Source organism: Mesitornis unicolor, unplaced genomic scaffold (genome assembly GCF_000695765.1).
Source record: "Mesitornis unicolor isolate BGI_N332 unplaced genomic scaffold, ASM69576v1 scaffold50687, whole genome shotgun sequence".
In the NCBI taxonomy this organism is placed as follows: Eukaryota; Metazoa; Chordata; class Aves; order Mesitornithiformes; family Mesitornithidae; genus Mesitornis; species Mesitornis unicolor.
Window position 1 is genome coordinate 2,684 of NW_010196749.1, and position 11,561 is coordinate 14,244.

General features: G+C 38.3%; 1 protein-coding gene across 1 annotated transcript; it reads left to right on the top strand.

The window, feature by feature from the left end:
* Nucleotides 1-4,839: 4,839 nt before the first annotated feature.
* LOC104543866 (gamma-taxilin-like) lies at nt 4,840-10,416 on the top strand (the record flags this gene model as incomplete). Its single annotated transcript, XM_010188571.1, has 4 exons — nt 4,840-5,137; nt 5,868-5,959; nt 9,295-9,465; nt 10,222-10,416. Coding segments are annotated over exons 1-4 (756 nt in total), but the record flags the coding sequence as incomplete, so codon positions are not given.
* Between the last annotated feature and the right edge of the window lie 1,145 nt (nt 10,417-11,561).

An 11,561-nucleotide genomic window follows, 5' to 3' on the forward strand; every position in this document is an offset into this window, starting at 1 on the left:
AGTACGTGTATGCGCAGGAGTATAAAATATAGGCACTTTAGTACATGTAATACCAATAATAGGCACAGTTTATTTTAGGTAGCACTGTGTGTTACAGACTCTTGTAGGTACTAGAACAACAAAAAGTCTGTTCACAATACATTTTGCCATGGTAGGGCAAGTTCTGCCTCGGTCTCTTGTTCTTTACTTATGTGCGGCGCATGTTACTGAAGCAGTGCTGTTTGAAGTAAGGTTGGCTTGCGCTCTTGTGATCATAGCCAATTTCTTAAATAGGATACCTATCTTGTGCTCCCATCTTTCAGTTATGAAGTAAGGTAGAGCTTTCCTGATAAGCACCTCTTTATTTGATCAAGGTACAAGTTGAGAGAGCAGAGCAGGAGACTGAACAAAAACTTTGGGGTGAGCAGGAGCGATATTACCAGTAATTTTCCTGCAGACATCTTCAAGTTGTTTGGCCTGTAACCCTGTCGTAAATAGCTTGAAGATGATACACTTACTCAGAAATGTCAGCATCCTGTAATAGCTGGTTTCGCAGCTAGGTAGGTGGCAAGTATCTTACTTTTTTAACGGTGGAGTTTTTAATTTCGATAAATAATTTTGTGATCTTAAGAAGTGGCACGTTATCTGTGCAATGTGCTCTTTTTGTCTCTCACTGAAAATCTCTCCAGGTATGTAACAATCTAATTCTGGTCTGTCGGATTATGAGGCACCTGTCATTAAAGCTGGTTCGAAGCTGGAGGTTGGAAGGCAGCTGGAAGCTGAGAGCGAGCGTGGTAGCAGCTAGAAAAGGTGGTGGTGATTTCAGTAGAAGGTCTTTGGTGTGGTGGTTTTGTTTTGTTTTTATTCAGTCAGTACTGAATCAGCGCTATTATACAATGTGCTGTTGGAGGTGCTCTGATCTGGCTGGAATGTTAAACTGAGAAGTTCACTCGCCTGATGAGCATTCATTTGAAAAGACAGAGGTAATGTTTGGGGTTAGTTTGATCCTTGTCTTAGTAAGGGGGGCAATTTCAGTGATACTAATGTGGTTTAGCGCTGAACCCTCTCGATGTGACATTTATTATTGCTATACTTTAAGCTTGATACAGATCAAATCTGAAATTATCTGTAGTTAGTGTTTGAAGAATAACATTGAGTGCGAGAAGGCTGTTTAGATTTCTGGTTATGTTTTTAACATCTGAAGTGACAGCAAATGTAGAAAATCCTTTGTTAGTCATAATCAGGAAGTCATCTAGCTCTTAGTGTTTGTGGCCTCTGTCAGGCAATAGCAGGCCTTCTCTGTTTAAATTGAAAAATGAACACTTTATAATCTGTATTAAATATGTTAGAATTTTTGTATGTTGTGCCACTACTGTCAGCTCTGCTAGAACTTCCGGACAACAACCTGATGGAATTTAACTAGGGATTTTATTAGGTTGTTTTGTTTGGGGTTTTTAGTTATTTTTTGTATGTTATCAGGTTATTCTAGGTGCCAGTAGAACTGTTTCTTTAATACAGTATTCTAGCCTGCGATCACCAATATTTAATGGTGTTTAAGCTAAGAAAATTGGATATTATTACAAAAACAGTCTACTGCCACATGGAGCTTTGGTTTTGCAGGGAGCATGCTTGCTTGTCAATAAGCTTGGATTTGTTCAGCTTCCCAGTAAGCTTGGAAATCCAAAGGAAGGTTGACAAATTCTGTAGTTTTTTCATGATTGCTATTATTTTCAGATATGTTTCAGATGTACAAGACAAACCTTTTTTCTTTAATTCAGTGTTCTGATAGGTTATTTCTGCCTTCTCTGTTAGAGTTCGGAGTATGACTCTGAAGTCCTGAAAATCCTTGTGGGTTTTTTGACAAAGGACAGAGAATACTCCGAGTTGAGAAATTATTATTGTCAGTAAAGAATTGGACTGACACCTCATTTGACTTCTACAAAAAGCTCTGCCGAATGACAAAATGACAAAAATTTTCTCAGGTGAAAGCTGGTGAAAATCTCTGGGTTGTCTAAATTTGAAGCAGTGCATCTCATGACCATCTTCTTGCTGTCGGTGTTTCAGTACCTCAGTAGTCAGTGTTATCTGCATACCTGTGGTTAGGATAAGTTTTTTTTGTTGTTGTTGTTCAGTTCCCTGTGCTTTGGCTGTGATGAGACTGGTTATTTTTTTTTAATAAATTATTATTTTACTTTTTTAGTGACTCTCATGCTTTGGCTTCTCTCCAGCCATCCTGCTAGCGCTTCTGGCTGGCAGGATTGCCTGTTGCTGTGCAGTGAACTGGGTTGAGGTACCGGTCTGGCCATGAACTGTGTTAGAGCAAGTCGCACGAATGTTGTTGCTAGCACAGCAGAGAGGCTGGGATGAAAAAGGGGAGTGAAAGGGTAGCGAGAGCGCTGTTTGGGCACTGCCGCTCTTCAGTGCGTAACCACAGCCAGTCGGGCCTTCTCAGCTGCTTGTTGGCGTGCCTGACAATTCTGTGCTCTGCTTTCAAAAAGAAAATTTTGAGTCTGTTTATGGATTTCAGAAAGTCTGGAAGCACTGTGCCAAACCAGAAACTTTGAGTTTAGAGCAGACTTTCCCTGCCTTTTGCCAGGCTTCTTAGGCACAAGAATGTGGATCAGAAATTCAAGTTCTGTGTGATGAGAGAGCTGCAAGCTTCAGCTGTTGTGTTGGTACTGCAGCTCTGCTCTGGTATCACCCTGTGTTTGGATAGTTCTGATCTTTCCTGTCTTGTCCATGTAATGTGACACAATATCTTCAGCTTCTGCACGAATCATGTTTTTTAGAGAAGATCTGTACCGTGGTTTCAGGCATTGGTACCTATAAAAAGGTTGAGAGCTCTACTGGTTTCACTTCTCTTGTCCTTTCTTAAGAAGGATCTCGTTTGTTTAGCTGACCCTAAACTTGGAGGGGTAAGCCTTTCCCATGCCAATGGAAGCCCCACAGTTTAAGACAATCTACGGGGGGAAAAAAGGCATTTTCCAGCTCTAAAAAGGCAACTGTTAATTCTTAGGGTTGGTTATTTGTTACAGCAATTCTATTACTGCCTTACCTTTGCAGACATTTATCAAGTATGTTGTCTGATGTGATTGGAGAACGCTAAAACTGCAGCGTATTTATATTTGTCTATAAAGCACATGCATCTTTTCCACATTTGTAAAGAGCCGTGCAAAGTGGATCTTCCTTGATAAGTCAGAAGTTGCTCCTTAATATCCATACAGATTATTTGCAGTTAAAAGCCTTATTGTCCTTCGTGAAAGGTATTGTATGATTTCCATCTTTTCAAGAATGAATCTGCCTTGAGATGAAAGTCTAAAGCAACAGACTTGCTTTAAGTGTAGAGGACAACTAAGCTGTAACGTATTTACAATATGAATGCGTATTTAATGGTTTTTAAAGAACTCTTCCAAGCATGCTGATCAAATTGGGAGTTGAAATTTATCTCACAGTGTATTATTAGTGTTGGCTGTATTCCTTTGATGTTGGCTAATTCCTTTTGAACAGAAAAATGGTCCATCTGTGCAGAACATAAAACCCAGTGCAAACTCCTGGCTTTAAAAATTAACACATTTTCAATATTAAAATATAAGATAATCTGAAATTAGTTTCTGCTAAAACAACATAACTGCACATATAAACAAGCACTGGCTTTATAGTTCCTTGTGAGTTTGTAAGGAAATTTACTTTCAGTTAATGGGAAAAAAGTCAATGAGAATGATCGCTTTACTTTGACAGTAAAGTGAGTTCAGCTCTGCTTATTGTGCTTTTAACTATGTATCCACGTTGTGCAGTAGGATTGCAAATGAACAGCAAAAAAGTACCCAACCACTTCCACGTATTGTCCCGACTCCCAGCCTTCGTAGTGTAGCAAAGCAAAACAAAAAAGCACCCAACCAAACACTCCTGAAGTTCTCGGCAGCCTGAAATGTTTCTAGAAACTGAGAATGTTGTTTGAGTGATTGAGGGGTGTCTGGTAGCTGCTTCATGAGCTACAGAGTGGTATCAGAAGGTGTTCTGCTCCAAAATATGGACGTGTCGCTGCAGTGTTAAAACACCTGCTGACGTTTAACTTTTTGGTTAAATGATTAAACATTTGGGGGTTTAAGAAATCTTTCAAGAAAGTTCTGCTCAATTGAGCAAAAATAATGTAATGTTGAAAATCATGGGTAGTAGGACTCCAAATCTGAAGCCAGTTAATACTCGCTTTTTTTGATGTCTTCATAGATGTGAATTTTAGCATTTCAAAACTGGATGTGCTTCTGGTCCTGTTTATCATTCTTGTTATAGCAGCAGACTTTCTCCAGTCATGAGCTGACAGTCCTGTTTGGCATTCTGATCGAAGTAGTTTAAGCTCTCGCCTTCTGTATGTTACCGAACCAATGTATTTCTGGAAATTTTTTTAGACTTCCTAACAGGTTAATTTTTTTCCCCTCTTTCTTTCTGAGTTTTTTAGATACTTTTTTTTTTAAGAACTATGAGGGAGGGATGTTTTCATTTAAGACTGTGCTTTAACAGCAGAGTTGATGATTAGTTTTGGAGTTTTAAGAACAGATTACCATGGGAAATTCTAATTTCTAGAGTACAAACATTTTTGCACTGACTGGGTATTGAAGTTGTTTCTTAGTGGAATAATTAATATTTTGGGCTGTTGTGTGCTGTTTTCTTCATCAGTCTTTAGGCTCATTCTGTGTAGTTATTTCTATGCTTGTCTTAACAACAGTATCAACTTGAATAACACTGGAATTTTACTCTTCTTTGTGCATGCAAAAGAAAGCTGGAAGATCTCATTTGAAATTCAGTTGCTTGACTGTTTACTTCCACTTCTTTCTTTCCATTCTGAAGTTGGTTGGCAGAGCAATGGAAGAAGCTGGGTCTCAGGAGATGGGCATGAATAACCAGGACCAGCTGGTGAACAGCAAGTGCAATGAGTTGTCCGATGCAGCGCTGCAGCACGCCCAGTCCAACTGTTTTGGCCTGGGAAACGCGGGCGCGTTGGAAGAAGCCGAGCATGTCGCGAAGAACAGAAAGCACCCGGGGTCCAAGTGCTGCTCTCAGGAGTCTCGTGAGGAGACTCCCGGGAGAGAAGAAGCCCGCACTGATCCACCCGATGGCCAACAGGATCCAGAGGGTGAAAAACACAAAGAGAAAACATTGGGTATGTTGTCTTCGGCATTTTGATTTTTAAATGGCTTTAATATTTTTGTATTAATGTATATTTTGTATTAATATTTTGTATTTTGTATGCATTTTCTCTGTCTTTGTCTCAAGTTTACTTTGTAGCCAGAATTTGTAATCTTTAACAGGAAATTCTGAGAAAATGTGTACTTCTGCTTAGGAAAAGACAGTTCGTATTGCATATGTAAGAATCCTTCCACTGGTAACGCTATTTTTACAGGAACTTTAACAATAATAATAATGTGGTAATTACTAATCAGCTGTTTTAACTTGCCAGTTGTTGTATTAACTTCTGAATTTGGGATTGCAGTGTTCATTGCTATCAAAGCACTGCTGATATTTAAATTCCAAATGCTTATTAAAAACACTTGTGTGAATATCCTGTGTTAGCAGAACTTAACCTTTTAAATTTTGCTCTTTCAGACTTTTTTTTATCTGTGCTATTGTAAATTATAAAACAAAAATATGTTTGTGGTTTAAAGATTAAAATAATTTTTGCTATCCAACTTGTGTAATAGTGCATAGGCAAGACAAATTTATTTGTACTGTGATGACTTCCCATTTGTCATCTGTTAGGATTATGCAGCTATCAAATTGGAGAACAACTTAACTCACACTAATTTCTCATGGTTCTATATTTTACTTCTAAAGGCAGGCTGCTTTCCTAGTACGTTTTGTCTCAATACGGTTGTCTTTTATCCAATTCATAGGAAAAGAAGTGCTATTATTAATGCAAGCCTTGAACACACTTTCTACTCCAGAGGAAAAGCTGGCAGCTTTGTGCAAGAAGTATGCTGATCTGGTAAGTAATTTGTAAAGATAACAGGAGTTATTCATGTTTTAATATTAACTGTGGAATGCAGGAGCTTCTAATACAGGACAGTTAACAATTTTGAATGTTTCACAGTGTTGGTAGGGGAAAAAAAATGCTCAGGCTTGTTATGAGTATAGCTTCAGCCAAACGTGCATGTAGTCATTTCACTTCCACATGACTGCCTAAATCCGAAGAAAAAAGTAGGTTATGATAACTTTCTGATAACTTGGTGCTGAAGCATAAAATTAGGATTAACAGAAATGCTAAGAGTTTCTTTTGGGAGTAATTATTTTCTTATGTTTTGTCTGTTGATAGTGCTTTTGTGCTAGCATTTTATAATTTATACCCTTTAGGATAAAGGGAAAGAACATACTGTGATAACAAGATTGGAGAAAAAATAGTTCCGTTTTACTTAACTCTTTAATGATTTCGGGGGACTAGGGGAATTTGGCAAGATCTAGGTTTACTTTTGCTTTGTGCTTTCTGATCATGCAAAAGAATGGATAGAAATGTCTACATTTCTTAAGTATCAAATCAAAAAGGCAAAATGGTAGCAGTAGTTGAACATAAAGTGCATTCTTACCCCAAGTAGGATAAATGATAATTTATTCTCTAAATTAATTGAAGGCAAAATTGGGGGCAGAAAAAGGCTCATAAATCGACTTTTCAGAATGTGCCTGGAGACAAAAATGCTTCACTTGCTCATCTTGAGACAGGGACAGACAAGAATGGAAAGAGTAGAAATATTGTATATATATGTTTTCCCTCCATATTTGTAGATACAAAATGAATACATAGCTGAATAACTTGAAAAAAAAAAAAAACCACAGAATTTGCCTTCTGTGGATATCAAGTGTATTACATTTTAAAATGTTTCTGAAAATTACATAATGGGCTGCCCAACATGGCATAACTCTTCTGAAATAAATTCCTTTTTCCTTTGAGATTAATAACATCTTTAGAGCTTTTGAGGATGAGCTAGCAGGTAGACTTTTTACTTACAGAAGTAATAGTACGAATAGACTCGGGATTTCCTAAACAGAACTAACCTGTCTCCTCTCTGGAGGTCTGCTACTTTTTTGCGTGTTTTCCTTGCTCTTTCTCACACGCCCACTCTAGTTCACATGAGTGAATTTCCTTCAAAACCAGCAGCTTGTTGAAGAAGTCACTTTCTTTTAAATGAGAAATAGTACTACTTCCATAGCACAACTCAAGGATGGAGATCCCACCTTAAAAATGAGCTTTGATATCGTGAGAGAAAAATGCAGTAAATGGGTTAGTTCCTAGGAGCAGTTGCTTGTGTATGTGATGCCTTTTCTATCCATGCAAACAGCTCCCATGTCAGATCACAGTGGTGATGATGGTGGCATGCATGAAGAGCTAGGTTGGTATGATTCCTCACTTCTGCAGAAAGAAAACAGTCTGTACCATCTTCACTTGAGTTTCCTTGTTGAAGGAAAGATCTCAAAACAATTAGGTAACAGCTAGACCAAATGAATTGTAATTTCCTTCAAGAAGCTTTGCAGTCAGGAGAGATGTGTTCATGTTATGTTTTTTCCCCCTCCCAGAAGTGAATCCATAGCCTATAGGTAAAGTAAGTGTTTACAGTCCACAGATAGTCACCATCCTAGAAAACCAGTTATTTTCCTCATGATGCTCAGGAGTGCTGGGAAGTTGGGTGGGAGCTCGTCCAGGTGTAATGGTAGCTCTGTTTTAGCTGAATGACTCTCAGAGGTACTCTGTGCCCTTCTTAAAATTTAGGTGGATCTGGTGGTTTTCCTTGTAAGATGCATTCTTTTCTTCATGATAGTGGTGGTGAACCACTGGCATAGTTGTCAGCTTTAGTGCCAGCAGAGGTTTGAACTGTTTATGACAGTGCACCTACAATGCTTTTTTTCTTTTTTTAAAGATTCATCATCTTTAAAGCTCACTGTCAGGTTTTTCAGTGGTGTCTCATGAAAAGGACTGTACAATAAAGGTAGGAATGCCTCTCTCCTGGCAAAAGATCTTCCACAATTTTTTTTTCCTAAGTTGGAATCTATCAGGAGATCAATTTGTGATGCAGGAAGGTTTGCATCCTTGTCTCACACTGGCATACTTTTAGAGGCCTGAAGTTTCATAGGTATGCAAACAGCACAGCCACTTGAAGTGTTTTTTTCTGGCCACCCAAGAAAAGGGCTTTTTGTGTCTGGATATCAAAATATTTCCGTAACGTTCCTTTTCTCTAAACTAGATTAAATATACATTTAATTGACTGTTGTCATGGAGGTCCTTAACTTTATTTAGTCTTTCTTCTGTGCTTCAGCATTATTTTGAGCCCTTTCAGAAAACCAGCATTGTGTTCTTCTCTGTCATGGTGATGTTCCTTGTTGCCAGCCTTCTTTTCTTGTGGTGTCCTGAGGCTGAGGCATTACCTCATAAGGAGCAGTGTTACACTTAACAATGTTACCTTCTTTACAATAGCATAGATTCTAAAGAACGTGGTTTCTCAGGGAGCCCAAAATCATGTAGAATGGAACTTACTCTGAACTAGATACTAATGCAAGAAACTCGTATTCACTGGATATTCATAGACTAGATTTTGAAGTCAGCACTGTACACGAAGTTTAACGCTGTCATCTACCATTTAAACAGCCTAAAGGAAATTGAATAAAAATTTTGCTTCAAGTGGTTGAGACTGCAGATCTCTTAAGTCATCAAAGTCTGGGCTGTGCAGCTTTAATAGTATTGGACTTGATTTTTCAGGGTTGCTAGTTATATCTGTTCCTTTCTGCAATACCTTAACATTTTAAAAACTCGTATCAATTACTGCTTCCTTTGGTAGGAGCTCCTGCTGACAAGAAGGACCTCTGTATGCTGTCCTGTGGGTTTTTCTTTTTGATAGAAAAAAAAAAAGACCTGTTGGATAAACAGCTGTGTGTACCTTAGAGATAAGAGAGTGGAAAAAGTTGTGACTTACTGAAAAAGCCAGTCTCAGTTGGCTTTTAATTGTATCTGCCACATCCTCCTTTCTCAGGGCTAGTCCTACCCCTGTAGCTGAATACAAGCTGATAGCCCGTGGTCAACAGGTCCATGGTCCCTGTCCCTTAAAGGCAAATGTTTAAGTTGGAATTTGTATATTTTTGTCTTCTGTTCTAACACATTTAGAATTGTCTGTAGGATGATGGGAGTTTCTCTTAAAGATCAACTTGGGGCTCTTAATGAAATTATTTCACATCCTTGCTTTCATCTGAAATGTCTAAAAATTTGCTTGGTCTGGTCATCTAGATGCATAAAGATAGTTTCACCTATGTCTGTTTAATAAATACACTCTCTAATGTTAGTTGGAGGAGAGCCGGAATGTTCAGAAGCAGATGAAGATACTGCAGAAGAAGCAAGCACAAGTTGTGAAGGAGAAAGTCCACTTGCAGAGTGAGCATAGCAAGGCCATTTTGGCACGTAGCAAACTGGAATCTCTCTGTCGGGAGCTTCAGCGTCATAACAAGACTTTGAAGGTTGGTTTATTTACCTAAATTACAGTGCCAGTGGTGGTGGAAATCATACTGACTACTGCTGAAATCATCCTGATCAGGACTGCTGCTTTTTACTTTCCACTTTGTCCATTATCTGTACCTGCAGAAGATGAGTGGCGTGTGACATAAGTGTACCTGATTTTATGGTAAAGAGTGTGGGAGCACCTCAACTCACCACATTTTTTCCCCTCAAACTGGTTCATAGATCATGTTATTTGCAGTATATGATCTTGCTGTATTTGTTTCTGGGAGCAGTGCTGGTGGCTGCTGGAAAAAAATAGCACAAGTGAAATAACAGCAGCATGAAATGGCAGGGTATCAAAAAAGGCTTAATTCTGTCAGAATATAATGGATGGGAGTAAAATGGAAGAGAGCCAAGAGATTCTTATCTGTGATCACTGTAAGAAATTTCATTATAGTATCAATGCGGTTTTTAACATCTGTGTAATTCTTACACTTGCAAAGGTATTAATGTAGCATCTTGTAATAATATCAGCCTCTGAGTAATGCTGGTAGTGGTAAGGACAAGATTCTTTAAAAGTTACGGAGTTTCTGGATTCTTCATTCTGTGCACTTCTGATGGATAGTCAGCATACCATGCTATGACTGGCTTACATTAACTCTCTCACTCTAGAACTTGAAACTGTAGAGAAGTGAATTATTACCATTGTTTCAGACTCAAAAATATGAAGAACATGCATGGTTTGGCTTGAACGTGTTAATATTCTCTCATAAAAGGAAGAAAACATGCAGCAAGCGCGTGAAGAAGAAGAAAGGCGGAAAGAAGCAACTGCGCATTTCCAGATTACGCTGAATGAAATTCAGGCTCAACTGGAACAGCATGACATACATAATGCCAAGCTCCGTCAGGAAAACATTGAACTGGGGGAAAAACTGAAGAAACTCATTGAGCAGTACGCATTGCGAGAAGAGGTGCTTACATTATGCTTCTAGTGAGATTCTGTTAGTTTTGTGACTGTAAGGATCAGATAATTTAAAGGGGAGAAAAAAAAAATCCCTAATACTTTGCAGCCATTTTGTGTGTATATATATAGTGTGCATATATATATATATATTAAACTTTTTACTTCACTACTGTGAAAAATCAAGTAGCTGTTTGGCTCACTAGCTGCCTTTGCTGTCAGGTTTTGCATATGTAAATTCAAGGTGCATTGAAAAAAGTCTTTCACAGTGAAAGCAGAGAAATAGAAGTAAGTTGTCCAGAGATTGTGAGATCTCTGTCTTTAGAGGTATTCAGAACTCGACTGGGCAGGGTCTGAACAACCTGGTCAGACTTTGAAGCTGTTTTGGGTGGACTGGATGGCTTCCAAAGGTTATTTCCAACGTAAATATGTATTAATATTTGAAGTTATTCTAAATTACAATTTTGTGTTATAATGAGAGTGGATTAGAAGAGTTATTGTCTCTCTTACTTGTTCTGGTTCATTAAGATTGGGGTTTTTGGGGAAAGCTGCTTTGTGTATGTAGCTCTTCTTGTTGGCTTAGAATCAAAGCTATCACACTTTAAGAATATATTTGGACTGGTGTTGTAGAAATGACTGTATTATAAGGCTAACTGAGCTAGCTGTAATTGGCACCAGTATGTGAGCTAGCCAGTCTAAGCTACAGCACTGGAAAACAGCCAATTCTCCTTGTCAAAGAGAGAACTAAGCTTCAAGGAGTTCTACAGCTAAGATGAGTTACTTAGTTGGCATAGGAGGTTTGGAATATAATTTCTCAACTGTTTTTGTTCTTGTTAAAAAAAAAAATCTGGATCAGTTAGAAAGCTCTCTGTAGACTCCAGTTCCCCACCTTCTGCACTTGTGGAATATCTGTATCTACCATGAGAATTTGGGGAGAGAAAAGGTAGGCACCTACCTTGTGCTACTTTACAGGTGGAAGTAAGACTGGAAAATTCAATGATCTGTGGGATTTCATTAGCCAAATGAACTATTGTTGCAAACCTTGCTTGTTTTGAGCTTTTTTAAATTGTGAGGGCTCAAGCTTTTAGATGTAACAAAATACACTGAGGATTCATACATACATTCATACATAGCAGATAAAACTAACACCAGAGG